The following is a 22,486-nucleotide window of genomic DNA, read 5'->3' on the forward strand; positions in this document are numbered from 1 at the left end:
GTGATAGGGTCTAAAATAACGGTGTCAAATAGAAGTACAAAACATTCACAATTGTACACTAAAAATAGTTTTATTTCATCATTTTTAACTTACAAGATAAAACCCAGTGACAATGTGGATGGGGGGGGGGGGGCACTTGCTGAAAAACCATTTGGCTGAAATCTTATTTAGCCTCTCGTATATAGCTCTCATAAAATTCTTTAACATCTGCAGAGAAGAAAACAATTGGATAAGAACTGTTCTAAGAGATATAACCTACCACATGAATGAGTTTAGTGGGTCCAACACAATGGTATTTTACAAGTAGTATAGCCCTACAACCACGAGCTGAGACTTGGTTACAGCACATCATGCCACACATCAGAAGATTTTATTCTTTTCTAACGGGATAACCTAATAGTGAAAGCTCAGTCACCAATGAGCTATTCTGGATGCATAATCATTTTATCTAAAAGAACTGAACAAAATCATCCGATGTGGCAAGACATGGCGTAGTCAAGTCTCAATTCATGGTTGGGGGACTATACACAATCTTCATAACGGTACACTAAAAATATAGTTTTATTTCATTTTTGATTCAAAAAATAAAAGAACTTACACAAACATCAAATGCAATAAAAAAGACAAAATTTTTCACTTAAAAGCAGAATGGAAGTTCACAGACACATACAATGTAAAAGATAAATAGTTTTTAATGTTTTAAAGACACCAACACAGTGAGAATGAATGGGGAGGGAACACTTGTTTAAAAAACATTTGGCTGAAATCTTATTTAGCCTCATAGCTTTCATAAAATTCTTTAACATCTACAGGAAACGGAACAAAATCAGATAAGAACTGTTCTAATAATTTCAAAAGAAGCACTCTTCCCTTTTCAGATGGCAATGGTGTTATAATTAGAGCTCTCATTTTTTTATACATCTTGAGGAACTTCACTGGCTCATTCATTTTAAGATCCACATGAATTTTTGATATCTGTAGAAAATATAAATCAATAAATTCAATTTTAATTTATATTTCACACTACAAGTGATACTTCCTTAGATAAATGAAAAGCATACAGTATTTATACTTAAGTTCATACAGTAAGGCAAATGGTGTGCCACTGAAGTGTTCCAAAATTAGGCAGAAGGGCCATATAACTAATTTATTCTATGATCAGTTTTTCCAAACAATAAATAGTCAGCACGTTGAATAGTTCTGCCAAAAAAAAAAAACCTCACCTGCTTTGATAACATCAATAAACCCTCCTCATCATCAAGAATAGCATAGAAGAAATCAATTGTTGGCCCCACAAGAAAATCAACACAGTCTCCATTAGAAAACCGGAAACGATGCAGAATCTCTGCCATAAAGAAAGCAATCATTCGAAATCTTGATTTGTCTTTTCTGTAGATTAGCTCTCTTTCTATGTGAAGAATAATTATATTAGCATATCAGTGATAAAGTCACAACCTATTGCATCTCAATGCAGGTCTTGAAGACACATAAATAATTTACAGCTACTCTTTGAGTTAAACAGAAATGTGAGGTTCAGAAATATCAGACCGTGATTTTTTTGTGCATAAACACGGGGATATCAAGTTAAAGAAGAATGATTTGATGAACATATGTAGGCTATTGTTATGTACATGCTTAATTTTTTTCCTGAATACAGAAGCTGTCAGTCACCAGCAGACCACCAATGACTGAAGAAGTGTAAATTAGAGCGGCACTGTTAATGACAAAATGACAGAAAAACTTGAATAACATTACTGCATAAAATTTTGTTTAAAGCAATTCCTCAGTGAAAACGATTCGTAAGATTCAACAGGCCTTTGGGGATGAAGCAATGGGTACCAGTGCCATCTTAATGCATGGGCTCAACTGGGCATGGTCCAGGGGCCTCAGGAAAATCGAGAAATAGTTGCATTTTTTTGAGAATTTTCCCGGTAGGGCCTCAAAAATCACTTGGCTCGGAGGACCCATGATGCTCTTAAGATGACTAACAGGCACCACACACAGATAAAGGAGCGGTAAAACCACCTCAAGTATGGCCCCAAATCACTGGAGTGTGAAATTTATTCTGGTAGACCTTCAAGATCCAGAAATGAGATTATTCAACCCTCGTCCTCAGGTCGGAGTAAAAAATTATTTATTTACAGCTTTAACAAATAATGTATATATGAGGATGCTTTTAAATTACATACTTATAAATCAGTACATATGTTTTATGCTACTACTCCTTGAGCAAGAGAGGAATGGAGAAAGCAATAGGTCAAGACTTACCCCAGGCTTTCGTCATCTTCCGCTCCTCCCACTGTTCCCCAAAAACCGGACAACCACCTCTCCTCAAGACCCCGTTCATTCTCTCTCTTCCAACCACCTTCTCTCGTCCAATTTCCTCCTGTTTCCCTCTCATTGGTTCCATCTCCTAAACGTCACACCCCCCTCCCCTTTGGGTCCCAAACTAGAATCCCTTACTGGAATCTCGCTGCTGCCCCGATGTCTACATACCAATGATAAATCCATCTGCCACTCCTTCTTAAGGTACCACTGCCCAAAGGGCAGGGTCAATTCTGAGAATCTGCAAAAGGCGTTGGAGGTAACACCTGTGCATTTAGGTGCCTCACCTATTTCTATACACGATATCTGAATAAAAGTCCAACCCAGTTCCCAGACTGTCTGGCGTCGTAAATAAAATTATATTCTAAAAGGCTTCATTAAAATTTAACTACAAATTAATGTAACAAGTTAGCGAGTAGCTTGTTACATTTTCACTTACACAAAAGAAATTTACCAGGCCACAGGCTTCCAAATGTTTAGAACGACTGACCTATACTACGAAGGCAGCAACTAGATAGGTACTTGGTCAGCACGGGTCAAGCATGCATTTTGGCACCCCCTTGTAATGTTGAATGATAAGTAAAGAGGAGAAATTTGCTTCTCCTCTGGCCCGGCACCGTTCAGTAAATTTATGATGTAAAAAAATAAAACACGATAGAATTCGTACCCCTCCACCCTTCTTGACCCTCTAAATAGTGGGCCACGCATCGAGTAATTGTTATTGCTCGAGCTGGAGCCCTGTCAGCACCACCCTTGGGGGAAGGGGGCGGGCATGACATCCATCCCAAGAAAGTAGTGAGAGATGAGCAGGCCTAGACATAATGAGCTTTCCCAAAAATCCTCCTAAAACAGTGGTTCTAACCTTTTTTCGAACCGCGGCCCGATGAATCAAATTTCTATGAGTCTACAGCCCGGTCTGCAATAATTTACTCGTTCATAGGATACAAATACAAATACAAATTGCCCAACGAGGTGGCTGACTTAAGAACATCATGGATCCCCGAGCCATTTTTTGGAGGCCCTACCTACTACTGCTACACCATACATGCACCCCCCCCCGCGCGGAACCTCCCAACGAATCGGTACATGCGGGAATGTGCGTGTACGTGTAGTGCAACCTGGGATAATAAATAATTAATAAACAACTAATTACTTTTTAATTCAGTGCAAATTAATTAATTAAAACCATTTACACAAACAAATTGATTAATTAATTTAAACACTTAAGAGATTAATGAATTAATTTAAAACCCTTTTAATCAATTTACGAGTTTAATTTATTATCTTACGGTCTTAACGGACTGTTAGAACGTTTTCCTTTTTGGTACCGTATTAATAATGTACAGAAGTCACAACAGGTACGTATGAACGAAGCGTTTCATCAGCAACTGCAAACATCCTCATTGGAAAATATAATTGATTGATAAAATTAATCGAAAGGTCTTTTTTTTTTTTAATATTGAATTTCATAGAATATTTTTGCATAGTTTTCATTCACAGTGAGAAATGAGAATCTTGCCATATATTTAAATTTATCTGTGCTGACTTACATTGACGCAAAACTTATTTATTAGCACATTTTGTTAATAATTTAGTGTAAACTATATTTTATGACCAAATTTCATATTTTATCTTAGCTAGAAAAAAGTAATGATGTAAAAAAATTCTACATTGTAACTCACCATAAAAGTCAGCTGAAGAGCAGGAGATTGTTAAATTTTGGATGAAACACTCGTTTAGGTATATTCACGATAGATGCTCATGTATATATGTATATATATATATATATAAATTGTGTAACTTTATAAATTTCAAGCGATTTTTCTACTCTAAAATTTGAAAACTTTTCTTTAAATTTATATTTGTGAACCTATTATTTGAATAAATGAACAATACGACAATGGAAAAAATCACAATGGAAACTCGCAAAGTAATTCACTGCATGCAAAGAAAACTGTACAATACATCACCAGTCATGTGCACCTTGATGACCGATTTGAAACAATATATTCAGCAGGTATTTCACTGATTAGTCGCTGACATTTGCCATGCACATGTCAATTACTTTGTTCATTTCTGAGAACAGGTTAATATATCCTCCATCGTTATAATTGGACTGCTAGAGATTTTTAGGGGTTTTGCGGCTGGTCATAAATATCTGAAATTCCCAATCACTCACCAGTTATTCTACTTTGAAGTTATGTGGCTTGGCCTCTGGCGAGTAGCACAAATGTAAAAATATGTGTCTGTGGATCCCCTATCCTATTGATGCATCCACTGTATCCCTGAGGCAAAGCAAAGCCTCCACAAAACCGAAAATTTAGAGAAAGGTGGTGTGGGGAATGCCCCTAAAACTGGGGGGAATTCAAACCACATAGACGGCAAACACAGATTTTTCATTCTTCCCTTGTTCAATCATGGCCCTCACGAGGGTGGGACTGACAAAGCTTCAGGCCTGGGATGATTCGCATCATTTGTTTTTTCAAGCTATAAATTCACCATAATATGCCCGCAAAAGATCCCAGCCAGGGGACCTTGCTCCAGGATGTGAGGGTTATGTGTGTTTAATATTTGTGGAAACAATTACAAATTTATGCTTATAACAAATTTTTATTTCTGAATCTGGGGGTGCTCCGCTCCTTGCAACAAACCGCTTTTCCGAGTCCGACGCCATTTCATCATCAGTCAGACGTCGGTATGACGTCACACTTGAGGACTGAATAAATATGACTTCATTAACGGAGTGATTTACTAACGAGTAAACATTTTGCCAGTTAATCTAGCAGGACTTTAAGAAACTGACATTATAGGTGTGTTGACGTTAAGAGTGGTTGAAGTTATACAGAGGTCTTACTGTATATAAATGATTACTAGAGGGTGAGCCATATGGCTCTCCCATGAAGGAAAATCCCACAGTGCTCCTGGCTGGAGTCGCTCGGGAGGAATTTTTTTCCAGTTTTTACCATATAAATTCACAACAGATGAGGGATTGGGAAATCCTGCCGATACTGACAAAACATCTCAATCCAGAAGCCTTGTTTGATGACGTGGGGGCCAATGCTGAGATACTTTGCAGACAAATTATATTGAATGTACAGTATATTACACTGTATTTTTATAGGGCTGTGATTTCCAAGCTATTTGTTGCAGCACTTTCTGGGTGCTGCGGACAGGGCTGTAACTAAGAGTGTAGGTTATTGCTGTCGAGTGGGGGGGGGGAGAGGCTGAAACAAACATAGTTTTATATATTAAGAAGACACCAACGAATAAGGCAAATACACTAAAATAAGAAGTCCTAATGCATTTCAACACCAATGGGTGCCGTCTTCAGAGGAAAATTTAACCCCTAGTCACGCTGACCGAGTTTCCCACTTGGGTTGAATACCAAATCTTAACGCTCGGTTGCTCAGCGGAAGAAATACGCCTGTTCACTTTGCAACGTACCTTATGGGAGTTGCTTGCCCGGTTCGAAATATCCAGTAATAAAGTGGCAAACGACAAGTGGAAAATGATTGCAAATAAACTTTCGCATGAAATATTATTTATTGAAATTAATTATAGGGTTAGTCAATTTTAACAATAGATTAGTTTAACGTGGAGCCCTCTATTTGACGTTAACAGTAAAGATACTGGCTCACCAATTGATGATCATCAACAGTCAACTTGTATAGTGATCGGACATCCGATGTTGTTAGCCTTTCCCGTAAATATCAGAGAAGTTTTCTCGGTTGAGAGCCGGAATACCTTGATCAGTTCCTGGGGGCCTCTCGGTTGAGAGCCGGAACACCTTGATCAGCTCCGGGGGGCCTCTCGGTTGAGGACCGGACCACCTTGATCAGCTCCAGGGGGCCTCTCGGTTGAGGGCCGGACCACCTTGATCAGCAATGAAGAACTTTGACTGTGGAGATTATTTAATATTTTTGATTCCGGACCTGCCGGAAAACGGATTCAAACAATGTAAATTATTGCATTTTAACAAATCAGCTTAAGGCCAATGGATACGGTAGCAAGATGGTGAACCGTCCTACTAGAGGGCTTCAGTTGAATAGAACAAGAAAAGATGAACGCAGAATCAGCCCTGTTACAACGTACGGCCGGTATTTAAAGGAAAAACATCCGACCGCACGTGTCTGATCAAGCCAATCGGCTTCAAGGTCACCTCATTTGCATGCGATCGCAGGCGGACATCACGATCGGCCTTGATCGTCGCCATACGATCACAGCTGCAGACTAGTAACATTTATGACAACAGATCACGTGACGGCGACTACGGACTTTTACGCCGGGGGATCATCGGCACGTTACAACTTCAAATATCAGGGGTCAGAATGCGAGCGTTAAGATTTGGTATTCAACCCAAGTGGGAAACTTGGTCAGCGTAACTAGTGGTTAAATTTTCCTCCGAAGACGGCACCAATTGGTGTTGAAATGCATTAGGACTTTTTATTTTCATGTATTTGCCTTATTCGTTGGTGTTTTCTTAATATTCTTGGGCAAAGTTGATCAACTCTTCCATAGTTTTACATCACCTCCAGTGTAAAAATCGATGACTTTGAAAAATAGTTTTTGTTTCCTCTAAAATTTTCCATCCTCTCAAAACTGCTGCCCAGGGCCAAACGTTTTTGTGGAAACATCACAGCATTTTACACAATGCATACTATTTTTCTGCAATGACTGATGAAATACTGATATTCAAAGGTTCTTGGTTCTGGTCAAGAGGATCCCGAACCTTTGAATAATTATTTTTTATTTCCTTTTTTTAAATTAATATTATAATTCACCTGTTGTTTATTTGATTTCATGTTCTACCCCTACCCAAATTTTGTTGTAATAAGGCTCAAAAAATGTTTCGGCATCAGCCCTCAAGATGTTATGAATGGACATTTAGAATGTACTGTTTTTCCCAATATTTTTCAAGAAAACATTCGGGGGCTAAAAAAGTTATTGGTCCTCCCGTATATACGGGACTCAAACGTATACGAAGGAGAGGGAGGATGCATTGCAATGGTTTTTTCAGTAATTACTGGGGGCAGAGCTCAGTCTTCTTACAAAATTTATTGCGAAGGGGCCTCAATCTCTAGGTTCTGGAACCTATTCTTCATAGAGTGTAATTTTTTTTATTTCGGTTTCAATATCATTGCTTTCCAATTTTCAACCTTCACCATGCATCTTTGGGCTTCTTTTCATGTCCACCCCCATGCCTCCCCACGTCACAGTGAACAAAGGAAGAGACGCTCAGTTTTTGCCAGGCAAACGAGACCCCTCCCCACTGAAAGAAACTTCATCAGTCGTGCCTTCTGGCATAAGGATTAGCACCGAGGGAGGGTGCAATTGCAAGAGTGGAAAATGAAAATTTGATTTTCAGCAGGATTTTTGAGCAGGGAAAAAAAATTATTTTCGTAGCAGCAAAATATTGTTGTTTTGTAGCATTTTAAAATTTTGGCAGTAAATAAAATACAGTTTTTATATACATACATGCAGTAGCATACACAGGATTACGTTTCACTTCAAGAAACAGTGTTATTTAAGCTCAGAAGAAGGGGGGGGGGGGAGGTCATAGAGACTTCGTTTGGAAGAAATAATTATATATTTTTAAATAAAAAAAATTTTGAGAGGCTTCTTGATATTTATATTTTTACATTCTCTACAATATCGACAAATTAGAGACTTTTAAACATAGACATTTTAACACATGGTGTTTTTTAGATTTCAAACACAATTTGAAAATGAGTGTTCATAGATTTAGCTTGTAGACTTGGTAATCACTAATTAAAAAAATCACTAAAGAACAGGCTTGAAACACTCATTAGAAAAGTAATTTTTCTTGTTTTTGCCACTGATGCAAGTCTGTCTAAGTAGTGCTTTTGTTCTCTTCAGTTACAAGCATTTTTGAACGTTTGATCTTGCTTCTTTTACCCATTTCTTATTTAAAATGATGTGCTTCTTTTTGAGTTTGCTCTTGATTATATTACCTCAATTTGATTCAACATACTTTGAGATAACTTCTTTTGCTGGGCTATTCTTAGAATATTTATTAGAAATTCTCAGAAATTTAATAGAGTGATTAAAGCTGGACTTGAATTATTTTTAACTTAAACTATAGTAATTTAAACTAGAATTAAATTATTTTTAATTTAAACTCTGCAAAAATAAAACTATAAAGTAATGTTTAAACTATTAGAAATTTAATAGAATGATTCTATTTTCATGAAAAATTCAATCCCAGTAAAATCTGTTTTCACTCCCTATTTTTAACAGATTATTGACTGATCTGTGTATTTTATTTTCCAGCATCTTTGACAGATTTTCAGTCTCTTGTTTTACTTCCACTATTATTCATTTTCTACTATCCATTCTCTTGATATAACATTTCCTTTTACGCCATTCACTCACATGTTTGATGTTTGATGGAAAATGGTTTCCAGATAAGCATTAAAATTACTTTGTCTAGACCATGGTTGTGGTTGGTTTCACAAAAACGAAAAGGTAATTCATGTAAGTGTTGCGCTTGTTATGTGTTCAAGTGTTGCAATCTATCTTCCAAATCGAAAAGTAGAATGAAAATGAAAATCTTTTCTGAAAATTTCAAACTATGACTGTTTTGGATTGAATAATTTACAGAAACCCTTGTAATTTGATTCATTTCATCCAGCTGGAACAACACTCAGACAGTACACAATAAATATGTTTAAGTTTATGAAGTAAGTGAATAAAAAGCCCAGGATAAGAGCTTTAATGACCAAACTACCTATGTTATCTCCCAAGTGGATGTATGGGGTGGAGGTTGGTCACCCTGATCACCCCCATCCCCAAGCGAAATGTGAATATGATAATATTACATCTAATAAATCCATTGAAAATTATCCCCAAGAAATAAAATTGTGAGGAGGGCAAATGGCGTCGTCGAAAAGTCAGCTATCATGATGCAACTTCAAAGTTTCCTAAGGGAAAATTTTGTTTGTGGTACAAGATGGCACTGAATTGAAGAATTTCGGCATTTTTGTAGCAGTATGTAGCAAATGAGGGGAAAATTGTCAAAATTGTAGCAGAATGTAGCAGACGTCGGAAATTGTAGCAGTTCGTAGCAGATTTTCCACTCCTGCAATTGGGGATTGAACGGCAGGGAAGAAATGAGATAAACATATTGTTATGGAACAAGAAAGCCAAAGACGAGAGTTTTTAAAAGAACTGAAATTTTGAAATTGTTTCCATTAACTAATTCATAATTACGACAACTTTTGGTTAAAAAATTTCTTCATCATTTCAAAATAAGGAAACCATATTCATACAAATTTTTGGGGGGCTGAGCCGGGTCTTCAAAAATGTTGGGGGGCTCGGGCCCATGGGCCGGATACAAGTTTACACCTATGTGCTATGGTCCTGGTGGATTTGATGCCCCCTTTAGTTTCTAGTCCAACACCTGTGGCACCAGAAAATTTGTTGTAAAAGGATGACTGCATCGGGGGAGGGGGGTTACTGTTAAAACTGTAAAATACAATATTGACAATAACTGAAATGGTTTTTGGTTTGCAAATGAATGAAATTCTGACAATATAAGATGCGTTTAACATGAAAGTATTACACTGAAGAGCCAAAAAAACTGGTAAACCTGCCTACCTAATATCGTGTAGGGCACCCATGAGCCCGCAGAAGTGCCACAACACTCGACTAATGTCTGAAGTAGTGCTGGAGGTAATTGACACCATGAATCCTGTAGGGCTGTCCATAAATCCGTAGGAGTAAGAGGGGTGATCTCTTCTGAACAGCACGTTGCAAGGCATCCCAGATATGTTCAATAATGTTCATGTCGGGATTTTGGTGGCCAGCGGAAGTGTCTAAAGTCAGAAGAGTGTTCCTGGAGCCACTTTGTAGCAATTCTGGACGTGTGGGGTGTCGCATTGTCCTGCTGAAATTGTCCAAGTCCGTCGGAATGCACAATGGACATGAATGGGTGTAGGTGATCAGACAGGATGTACCTGTCATATTTAGACGCATCAGGACATATCACGCCAACTGCAAACGCCCCATACCATCACAGAGCCTCCACCAGCTTGAACAGTCCCCTGTTGACATGTAGGGTCCATGGATTCATGAGGTTGTCTGTCATACCCGTACACGTCCATCAGCTCGAAGCAATGGGAACCGAGACTCGTCAGACCAGGCAACGTGTTTCCAGTCCTCAACAGCGAGGGGTAAAGCTTTGTGTCGTGCAGTCATCGAGGGTACACGAGTGGGTCTTCGGCTCCGAAAGCCCATATCGATGATGTTTCGTTGAATGGTTCGCACGCTGACACTTGTTGATGGCCCAGCATTGAAATCTGCACCAATTTGCGGAAGGGTTGCACGTCTGTCACGTTTAATGATTCTCGTCAGGCATCGTTGGTCCCATTCTTGCATGATCTTTTTCCGGCCGCAGCGATGTCGTAGATTTAATTTTTTACCGGATTCCCGATATTCACGGTACACTCGTGAAATGGCCGTACGTGAAAATCCAAATTTCATCGCTACCACGGAGATGCTATGTCCCATCTCTCGTGCGCAGACTATAACACCACGTTCAAACGCACTTAAATCTCGATAACCTGCCATTGTAACAGCAGTAACCGATCTAACAACTATGCCAGACACTTGCTGTATTATATAGGCATTGCCGACCGCAGAGCCGTACTCTGATTGGTTCCATATCTCTTTATTTGCATACGCATGCCTGTACCAGTTTTTTTCGCTCTTCAGTTTAGTACATAATTATTGCAGATTCAAAATTAAAATTACAAAAGAAATATTATACAAAGTTTACATACTGAATTTACATATTTTGAAAAAAACTGATCATTCTATGTTTGGGGATTTCCCGAGTATTCCAACCCCCTTTTAACACTGGCCCCACGTGGCCTGCGGGCCAGCTGCTTTTCCACCCGTGGTATATATCATAGGCTGAATATTCCTTGACTTCTGGCAATTTTTCCCTCCATTCTTTGTACACTTGCAATTCATCATTGACAGCAGATGCACCACACATTTCTCAAACAGTATTTCATGACATAAGCAAAAACAATGCAACCAACCATTTGAAGCATTGAAGTTAATGAGTTTGAGTTCTTCTGCAGCTTCTCTAGCTTTTCCTTGTCGGAATCTGGGTCAGAAATGTGTAAATTTTTGCTTCATGAGAAACAAACCAATCGTACATGATTGCATCTATGGCAAGTCCTTCTGTCTTTGGAAATTTATTTTTCACAGCTTGATTTCCATTGCATTTAAAAATCTAGTGTCCAAATTTCATGAAAGAAAGTAAATGGTGGAAGAAGGAAAAACTATAAAAAAATAGCAGTAAGAATGGAGGAAGGAAAAAGAAAGAGGGATATTATCAAATAAAAAGTAAATAGTACTGTAAATATAGAAAGAAAACTAAACTAAATAAATAAAAGTGAATGCAAGGATGTGTATATATGAAAAATATACGCATCCTTTTTCTTTTCCACCAGTTTTTTTACAATCTTTTGAAGAATTATTCTAGTGTTTAAAAATTTCCTTGACTCTCAATGACTTCCTTACCTGATCTCTGACCAATTTTTTTCCCTGACTTTCTAGATTGTAGGAACCCTGATCTCAAAAAGACAATCCAGCGCTGGTTCTAACAGTGGCAGGAGAAGTGTCTGGTAGTCCAAGGGGACTACTTTGAAAGAGATTAGTGCCAGATTGTTTTATCTGAATACGAGTATTTTTTATGAATAAAGATGGGATATTTTTAACAAACTTAATATTCAGTACTTTTGGCAAATCCTACACTAGCCATGGCAATATTTGGCAAATATGCTTTGACCAAAACCTACTTGACTCCTGTTTTTTTAGTTCTGGCCCTGATTGCAGAATTATCAGAATTCAAGAAAGAGAAAAAATTCATGTACCATGTAAAAGGAAATGTACCATTACAGGAATTATGTACAAACTTCAAAGAAAGTATCTTCAAAACACCTACTAATTATAAATTAACATATGTTTATATATATATATATCAGAGAGTATCTTAATTCTTTTTAAAGTTATTTTGAGATAAAGGAACTTCACTATACAACCTGTATATAAAACTTTCAGAAAATCACATAGAAATGGATATGTTGGTGATTCAACCGAGTTTAATTTGTTCCTAAAAGTTAAGCCCATACCATGGGACTTTTTATACCTTGAATCCAACTTAATCAAGATTTCATTTATTAATTCTCCACCCTTAAAATGTTAATTACTTGTATAAAAATAAAACATTCAGTACAATGCATTGTATGCTTTATTCTCGGGTGGAAATTGGGTTCATCAGAAGAAAAATAAGGCCATCTAATGGATGGGATATTAGGATTGACTACATCATGAAAATTTCATTGTTCTATTGAGCACTTATACTGGGTAGTTAGGAATCTTTGACTTTAATGTGGTTCTCTTAAATGTACCTAATTTTAAAAGGAAAAAATGATTCCTTTTGCGTGAAAATGAAGCTTTTGTGTTTTATTGATAAAACTTCAGCTGCTCATCACTTAAAAGATGAATTATACTAAGAATGCTCAATTTTATTAAATTGGTATTTCTGTTCTTAGCAACCTCAATTCAATAATAAATAAAAATCTAAATTTAACGACAAATAAAATCTATAAATGAAATAAATTGAACCTCAAAAGATAAAACAAATCATAACATGTATCATATTTTCCTGTGTATAATCCATGGATTATAAATAAAAAACATCAGAATTTTGTAGTAGATTATATGCCACTGCATAATTATGTACCGCTTCTTTTTATGAGGGTTGAATAGAAATTAATATATTTTGACAAATATAAATTTGTAAAACAATAATTGTTTAAAGATTTTGAATGGAGAATATGACAGTAAAAAAATATTTTTGTACAAAAATATGGTCTACACACACATGCAAGCCTTTCCTTTACATAAGATTTCATTACTGGCGAGTGAAATTTGTGTATGCAGATTATTTGGCACCAAGGTTTACACAACATTTTTTTTTCTTTTTAAAGCAGTGGAATTCGCATCTGCCAATTATATGCAGGAAAATACAGTGATGGCTTAAGTTTTCATGGCCATTCGTTCGATGAATAATATTCTCTCTGGCTAAGGGCCATCAGTTTCGGTGTTTTATTAAATATCTCCAGTTAGTATTAAGGAATTGATGAGCCAATACTCAAATTCATGACAAACCTTAGCCCAAGAGAATCTTATTCAAATTATAAAATTTATGAGATACATTTACACATAACCCAGCTGAACAAAATTCACATCATTATATGTTCTTAAAAATGTGTAAAGGTTCATTGAAATAATAACAGATATATGTATATATCTTTAGATTGATAATATACACACACACACATATGAGGTTTTCACACTCTATGTGTGTGTTCTCAAAACAAACCTAGTGTTTACATCAGAAGAAAAAAAAAAGATGCAGTGTGAGCAAAATAATTTTTTTCACTAAAATTGACATCTCTTGTCTTAATGATTTTCCCATTTTGGTCAAATATTAGTTACATTTTACAAAACATCATCCTAGCACAAGTGAAGTTGATATGTAAATAAATACTACACTTATGCATTTTTGTAACGTAAAGTTTTTTTAAAAACATCATTTTCTTTTCCTGTTTTTGTCTTCATCCCACATAATTTTACATAACTACACATACAAAGGAATGCTAATGCCATACACTAATATCACAAATAACATATTATACTGTATATGAATGATTATATACTGTATATGAATGATTATATACTGTATATGAATGATTATATACTGTATATGAATGATTATATACTGTATATGAATGATTATATACTGTATATGAATGATTATATACTGTATATGAATGATTATATACTGATTGCATGAAACAAATAGACATACAAATGCAAAGGCCACAACAGACAAAATGCCAAACGAGGATTTGCCAATTCGAGATCCTGGTCCTTTGTCACGGTTCGACAACAAAAATAAAAAGTATTTTAGTGATGTACTAATCATGTTTTTCTAGTACACTGCTCAAAACAATTAGGGGAGCACATGGTTTTAACAAAATTACGCAAAGATGTATACCGATAAGTAACGTAAAATGAATCATCCATAATTTAAAGCCTAGCAGGAAACGGAAGAAGAAAACTTCATATGCAAATCAAAGTTCATGACGTCAAAAACCAGAAAAAGGAGATAAGGGCAGAAATTGGGATGTTGCAGAAACGTCTGTTTTACTGCCGTAACTGTGAAATTCGATTGCGCAGTATTTTTTTTTTTTGAGACAAGGTGACTTGAGGATGTCTCAACAACATGATTTACCGGAATCCATGGCATGGCGTGTTATAGGCAGACTGGAATCCGGGCAAACACAACGTAGTGTCGCGGACGCTGTTGGAGTCGCCAGAAGTGTTGTTGCAAGGCTGTGGAATCGATTCCAAGAAACAGGAAATGTTAGACGTCGACCAGGGCAAGGTCGGTCACACGACACTACAGCAACTGATGACCGGTATATACGGTTAACAGCCCGTAGAAACAGAACAGAGAATGCTACGCAGCTGCAAAGACGGTTGCTTTTGGCAACAGGACGAAGGGTGTCCAGCCAAACAGTACGTAATCGGCTTCATGAGGGAGGGCTCTATGCACGTAGGGCAATGGTCTGCATTCTGTTGACCCCACGCCACCGTGCGGCTCGAAGAAGATGGGCTGCTGAACATCGAGATTGGGAGCAACATGATTGGAGCCAAGTGCTGTTTACAGACGAGTCCCGATTCAGTCTGGAGTGTGACACCCGACGTGTTCTGGTATGGAGGGACAGGGGCACTCGAAATAACCCAGCATTCGTTCGTGAAAGGTCACAATACAGACGAGCTGGTTGGATGGTATGGGGTGGAATCAGCATAGGCGGACGTACGGACCTGCATATCATTTGGAATGGCACTTTGACGGCCCGAAGGTATGCAGACGAGATACTGCGACCTCATGTCATCCCTTACGCTGGAGCCATTGGAGATTCCTTTGTTTTCCAGGATGATAATGCCCGACCGCATAGAGCTCGTCTGGTGGAGAACATGCTTGAAGCTGAAACAATACAGGGTATGGAATGGCCAGCGTGCTTTCCTGACCTGAATCCGAACGACAAATCCAATCTTGGACGACGCATTGCTGCGCAACCAAGGCCACCTGTTACTGTCCGAGACTTGCAGATTGCACTTCTTGAGGAGTGGAACAGTATTCCCCAAAGTCTGATCGATAATCTCATCGCATCCATGGCAAACAGGTGTGCAGCAGTCTTAGCTGTTCGAGGAGACCACACACCCTATTAAAACTCATGCATCATGTCCAAACAGTACTTTTTTTTATCGTTTACATGTAACCAAATTGTTGCCCTAAAGCATCTTTTCATGTTTTTTCCATATTTTCAAAGAATTAAAGCTTAATTCCAAATTTTTTTACGTCTTTTTTCCTGTATTGCGCATTGATACGCGTGTACTATCCATTGTATGCCAATACGTGGCTGTCTCGCACGGTTTCCTTCACTTTTTTGCTTGCTCCCCTAATTGTTTTGAGCAGTGTAGTTCAAACATTGCTGTATTTATTTGACGACTTACTTCAAGTTGTTAATCAAATAATTTAACACAATGCGTTCTTTGCACACCCTGAAAATTTACTATTGGCTATGATCATTGATGACAGAACACATTCGATAGAGATCGGGTATATAAGAATTTTAAAAGCAAGATAATCCGCCTCTGAATTAAGAACTATTGAACACTTCATGCTAAGCTTAATTGCATTAGCCTAGCTTAATTATCATTTTGTTACATTTTTAATTTTCTCACTTTTCTTTTCTCCTGATTCCTTGATTAACCGGCCAGACTAATAACATGATCATGGAAAAAAAAAGGAAATTGGTTACACGAACCAAAAAAAAGTACATTTGTTTTTTAATTATGAAGTTCTGTCTAAAAACATTTGCAAATGAAACAAATCCAGTACGGCAGAAAAAATATAACTACCTCCATAATCTTTTTGTAGCTTTTTCATTAGTTCTATTCGAATATTATTTTCATTGATTTCCAGATCTTTCACAATTGTGAACACAGCGGCACCTTTAGCAGCATTATCCATATTTTGTAAAGAAAATTCATATATTATGTTGCAAATTTCACCCAGATCAGAATTTTTAGAGCAAATTTTTCTTGCAAAAGAATGAAAAGGTTCTACAGACTCCTCATTCACTTCTACTCTTCTTAATTCAGACAACATGCCAGTTAAAATTTCATAGTCGGAGACCTGCCAGCAGAGGAAAAATATCAAATGATTTCAAATGAAGTTGAATAATAATACTCATTTATCAAATCACATATACCATAAACAAGTTACATAATTATAAGGTGATTATATGGCCAATATTTTGTTTTCATATTAGCAGGGTCCCTACTCAAAAAATTAGAAAAAGTAGGGCTAAAAAGTAGGACAGGGGTGCCCTAGACAACATAATCGTAGCATATACTGTTTTTTTTTTTAAATCCCTCAAATTTTTTCTTATTTTAAAAAATTAAAAAAAAATTCATAGCACTATTTCGGTATCCTATAAGATTGAATCCAACTAAAGCAAAATGACAAATGACTTGTTAACAAAAACAATTTTTGACCAAAAAAGCATATTAGCAACCACACAGATAATTCTCTTTTTTTCTCTCTCCATACAATATATTATAATGTTTTTCAAGGAGTCTTTTAAAGTCAAGTCTGTCAATTCTTTTTCTCGATGCACAGCAAATTATGAAGACCAGGGGCGTAGCCAGAAATTTCGTTCGGGGGGGGGGGGGGACCAAAGTGACAGAACAATGGATTTGGTCATCTTTTTCCCCTTTTTCGGTCATTTCCTCACATTTCGGGGGCCCCCCCTCGCTACACCCTTGATGAAGACATATATAAGATTTTAAAGAATGGTGCTTCGAGACCACTTCCAAAAGCACAGTGAAAAATGTGTTAATTACAAGGTACAATGTAAACAAGTCAAGGTGAACCGGATAGTTTACTACGTTATCCATCATTTTTTAAAGGGATTTGTTTGAATTTTACTGTTCAATGCCAATGTAATAATTTTTGACAAATTAAGCACTTTAATTTCTAGCTTTTTGCTGAGAATTATAAATGTTGTTTATGCCTCTGCACATGCCCTAAAATACAGAAGACAATTGAAGAATGCTTAAAGTAGCATCAGAATCACCAAACCTAAAACAGGCCTATGTATCCAACTGCTTTGTTATGCAAACTATTGCTTCACCTATACACAAAATGCCCCATAGTTCTGAATGATGAATGCTAGTTGTTGTTGAAGACTCTATGTGGTAAATACAAAATTATTTTGCTCATCCACATAGAAGTTTTTGACTACTCTACTTGTTGAACCCTTGAACTACGTAAAAGAAAAATTACTAAACCAAATAGTCCACATACACAACCCCTCAAATAACCTGAAACATGATACAATTTCTGCTTTAGCAGAATCATTAATTGGAATCGACTACATTTCTATTTGGCAATATATATCAATGATTCCCTCCTCAATTAAAATCAATTAGACAAATTTTGTTCATAGGGTTTAGTAAAGAAATAGGAAAAGTAAGACAAAACCTAGAAAGCAGGGCATTTTATCAAAAAGTAGAAAATTTTACCAAAAAATATGACATTTTATCAAAAAGCACAAAAAGTAGTATAAGTGGGAGTCCAGTATTAGGCTACCCATATGATTAAGGTGATATCTTAATAAAACGATAATCTGAGAATCAAGAAAAACTATGGTTGTATGGGGGATTATTGTTATATCAAGAAGAAGCAGTTTAACATTTAACTATGCTGGAACTGGAGGGGAACACTGTCCAAATGGGACAAACTTAAATGGCGGCAAATTTTTAGCAGGGACAAAAATATTATAAAATCATCCCACCCCACAAAAATCCTAGATAAGACCCCAGACTTTAGGCCTTTCCAAAACAAGACTCGAAAAAAATATTGTTGTAGAGGGATTTATCATTATAGTGAGTATTGTTGTTGTGAGTTTTCACTGTAGTACGTTTTTATGCCTTACATCACCAACAGCCATATTCACCAACAGTTTAACTGCAATCGCAGGTCAAAGGATTAGAGATTGACAGATAATCTCTGATTCTTTAACCTGCAATTGCAGTTAAACTCTGTGAATATGGCCGTAATGCAGAAAACCTGAAAAATACAGTTGAGTAGGGGTGTCCAACCTGCGAGTCATGTTCAGCCTGGATAAAATTGTGCGTTGCGGCCCCTAAGGACACAGCAATGAAGTGTTGATGTTCATATGTGCCAGTTTAGTGCTTTAGAGCTATGTTACTTTTTCTATGCTAGACTACTACGGAATCCACGGACAAACAGACTAGGGCAAGGGATTAAAATTCTTATGATGAATTTTTATGAAATATTTTTGTGCTTTTTTTCAATATGATAAAACAAAATTCGTTTTCAATCTAAACAACCAAATTTAGTTTTATTCAAATTTGATTGGTTTTTAGTTCTTCAATAAAAATTATGCATGGTTTATGTGAAACTGTAGAGTTTCTATATGAAAACTTTTTTTTCGCCAATCATTTTTCTGGATGCGGCTAATTTACTGGAAATTTTGTTATTTCACAAAACATTCTGCTCATTCCATAAATCACATGGAAAATGTGAGCAATTCAAAATAATTTTCATGTCTATCTTGCAGAAATCAGGGGAGATTCTATTTTTTAGCTGCACGTTTTTTGTGTGTGTGTTTTCAGTATCTTATTAATTTCAATGAATGCTTTTTGTTTATCAGAAAAAGTACCTGAAATTTTCAAAATACCATAAAATAAATAAAATGAGCAATAAATTTAATTCTTAGGATTAATTGCAAGACAATTCCACTGGCAAGCAGCAGATAACTATACTAATATTCTGGAAAAAATTCTGTCCTTGAAATGTATATTGTAAAACAATAGCATTTTTTTCGAAAGCTCAGGCCTGTAACTAGTTTGGGGCAACCGGGGCAATGCCCCAGGGTCCAAGCTGAATGAGGTCCCAAACTCCTTTTCTGACCATAACTCTTTCAAGGAGACCCCAAAAAAAGTCTGCTCTCGGGGCCCAGAGAAGGCATGCTACGACCCTGCTAAAGCTTGATATTACACTATATCATGTGCTACTGGGGTATGGAACCAGGGTTGGGAAAAAAAACCCAGTTTTTTAGGTTTAAACCGTTTTTTTTTTATTTAAATAGCATTAACATTAAAAACAATGAAATTTCTGAAAAATCATTCAAACTTCTAATAATTAATTAAAATAAAGTGTTTGTTAATGTAATTAACACTATTTACATATTAATTAATCTATAAATATTTCTTACATTTCAACAAAAACAAACTTTTGCAATTTGATTATTTTTTGCTTAACTCAATGAATTACTTTGTGTTTGAAAATTCTCTCTTAATGTTATTATTAACCATATGATACAAATGTGTTTTCTTCAGTTACTTTCAGTATGCTTAAGAAGCTAATGTACAGTACGAGATGTGCTTCTTCTTATGGGAAAGAAAATGAAAATGGCTGTGAGATAATATAACTACTAGTACACTAGCTTGTCCTTTAGGGACAGCTGGTGTCTTTATTGGATTATAAGATCACTTGTGCCCGTAGCAGGATAGTATCACTACTGTTGCTGCTCTTTTGTGAAGGGAAAAACCCTGAGATAATACGCCACTACATTTAGATGTGTAATGCAATCCTTATATCCTTGTTCATGAATTTGTTAAAGATAGAGCATCAGAATGTAGCCAAAGGTTAGAAACTGGTAAGAATGAGAAATTTTGCCTTTAACTAAGATACTTTATATGAAAAAAACTTTTTTTCAGGCCACTTTTGAGACTTCTGAAAAAACCACTTATATCATCTTACACCATTTAAAGATATACTATAAGGGTGTACCCCAAGAATATAAAATGTGGTAAGAATTATTTTGGCTAATAATGAACCAATATGATATTTTTAATGGAAAAAATTATATTTAGGTCACTTTTATTTGATTTTTTGAAAAAAAAACAAGTTGGTTTTTTTAAAAAACCACTTGGTTAAAACCAACGTGGTTCAAACCAAACAACCCTGATATGAACTAAATTAAATTTTTGAAAATAATAAATGTGTATACACATTTAATATCAATTATTCATATTTTATTTCTTCAGTAGTTAATCCATTTGCATCACTGCTCTAAATCAGCCATTCACCTCGAACATACAAGAATTTATTTGAATCAGTAGAACTTAGTCAAATTATAACCTCCACGTATTTTTTTTCTTTACTTTCAGAAACAATCCCACCTTAAGCACAAAACCACCATTAGACCAAGTGTATTTCATTCCGTTTTTGGTGATAAGGAACAATAAATATCTTGCAGACTTGGCACTTGTTTTGGGAAAAATTTTTTTTTTTTGGAACACTCTGCTTGTGGATGTAAATGAATTAAGTGAATTGGGTTATTGAGTCAGTATCATGCCAATATTTTTTTCAAGAATAATGGAAAAATTAGATGTACAGTCGGCCCCTGTATTCGCAGAGGTTACGTTCTGGGGGTGACCGCGGATACAGAAAACCGTGAATAACCAAAACCATAGTTTTTTTTATATATATCTTATTTATTGAACATCATGCAGAAGAGTAGGATGACACTAGGATAGAAGGGAATGTAAAAGAGGGTATTGCAATTGTTGGCGATGTTTTCTGAAAGAACATTGTGATTTCTCTTTGCCATTTCTTCTTCTTCATATCATCAAGTATTTAGACCATTCTCAAATCTCTCCCACTTCAACATGCCTTCTTCTTTTACTTGTCCCACAAGTCTTTTCCGTACTTCTTTTGAAATCCCAGGCTGCGGTCTCCAGTCTTTATGTGTCATTGGGCCCATGTGTAATTTTTCTCTCTAGTCATTGGGTTCAGCTATCCATTTTAGTCAAATGGCTTATATGTTACATCGAGTTGATAGCTGTCTTCATGGGGAGAACGACGCAAGTGATTCAATACTTGCGAGCACGGGGAGCCAATGATATAAATCTTTCCTAACTGTTTGCCACACAACCCTGCCTCTTTTGAGGTAACAAAAGCAAGTTGCTTTGCATCAGTCCAGGGTTGTGAGTGGTTCATCTATCTATGAAACCACCCACTACGTGCATAAAATTCTGATGAAATAGATGTTTCACAAACCCTTTCTTTTATAGAACAGTAAAATTTTTTCACCTTTTCCTTTACAATATTACAATCAATTGGAATATCTTTTTTGTAACAATCTTGTAGCTACAAAAAAACAAACACACACACACAGCATTTGAAATACACCGATCCCATAGGCGATGCAACGTTTTCACTGCCAAGGGTGCAGCTACAGCCACAGCTGCTCAAATTTCACAGATTCATTTTTCTTGATATATCTTATCGTAGATTTGTTGATTCCGTAATGGCGGCCACAGCAGCAATTGACTTATTTTCCCCAAGCATAGTCAATATATCCACTTTTTCTTGTAAAGTTTTCACTTTTTTGGCTTTTTGAAGCATTATCAGTAGCACTAGAAAAAATGAGCTATCCTGAACATGCAGAACTCAGATTTTGTAAAAAAAAACATGTGAATGACGATTGCAGAGTGTGAAAAAAAAATCCAATATAGGAAAAAAACCGTGAATATGGAAACCGCGAATATGGGGTGTCAACTGTAGTTTGTGTTTTCGACTAGTTGAATTATTCGAAACTGATATTGATCAGGATTTTTATAACATGCAGTTTTATATTTTAAAAATCAATTCAACCCTGGCTGTGAAAAATAGGAAAAGGTCAACTGATACCATTGCCGAAAATATGAGAATTGAGCCGAGGTGAAAATGACACACAACTGAATGTGCATCATATAAAAAACATTTTATCATGAAAAAAAAGTGGGGCACATAATCAAAACGTGGTGTTGGTGTGAAAGTGAAATTATATATATGGGTAAAGCTCTACTGCAATCAATTTTCCATCTCAGCTGTGCATGGCTAAAGCTGCTTTCATGCATACAGATCTTTTGCCATGCAGAAGAAATTCACTATATTGTATATGGTAGAATG

General features: G+C 36.2%; 1 protein-coding gene across 1 annotated transcript in view; it reads right to left on the minus strand.

Moving 5' to 3' along the window:
* Window positions 1-674: 674 nt before the first annotated feature.
* The window catches only part of LOC149065777 (uncharacterized), a 44,706-nt gene continuing 22,894 nt past the window's right edge, over window positions 675-22,486 (minus strand). The window contains exons 6-8 of the mRNA XM_089254082.1: window positions 16,357-16,633; window positions 1,224-1,408; window positions 675-975 (exon numbers count right to left, since the gene is read on the minus strand). Coding sequence (XP_089110208.1) covers window positions 769-975; window positions 1,224-1,408; window positions 16,357-16,633 — 669 coding nt within the window. The 3' untranslated portion in view covers window positions 675-768. The remainder of the gene's footprint in view (window positions 976-1,223; window positions 1,409-16,356; window positions 16,634-22,486) is intronic.

The sequence above is a fragment of the Pholcus phalangioides genome, unplaced genomic scaffold, assembly GCF_987345545.1.
Source record: "Pholcus phalangioides strain wild (caught in Gottingen) unplaced genomic scaffold, Ppha-v1.0 ptg000039l_1, whole genome shotgun sequence".
Taxonomy (NCBI): domain Eukaryota; kingdom Metazoa; phylum Arthropoda; class Arachnida; order Araneae; family Pholcidae; genus Pholcus; species Pholcus phalangioides.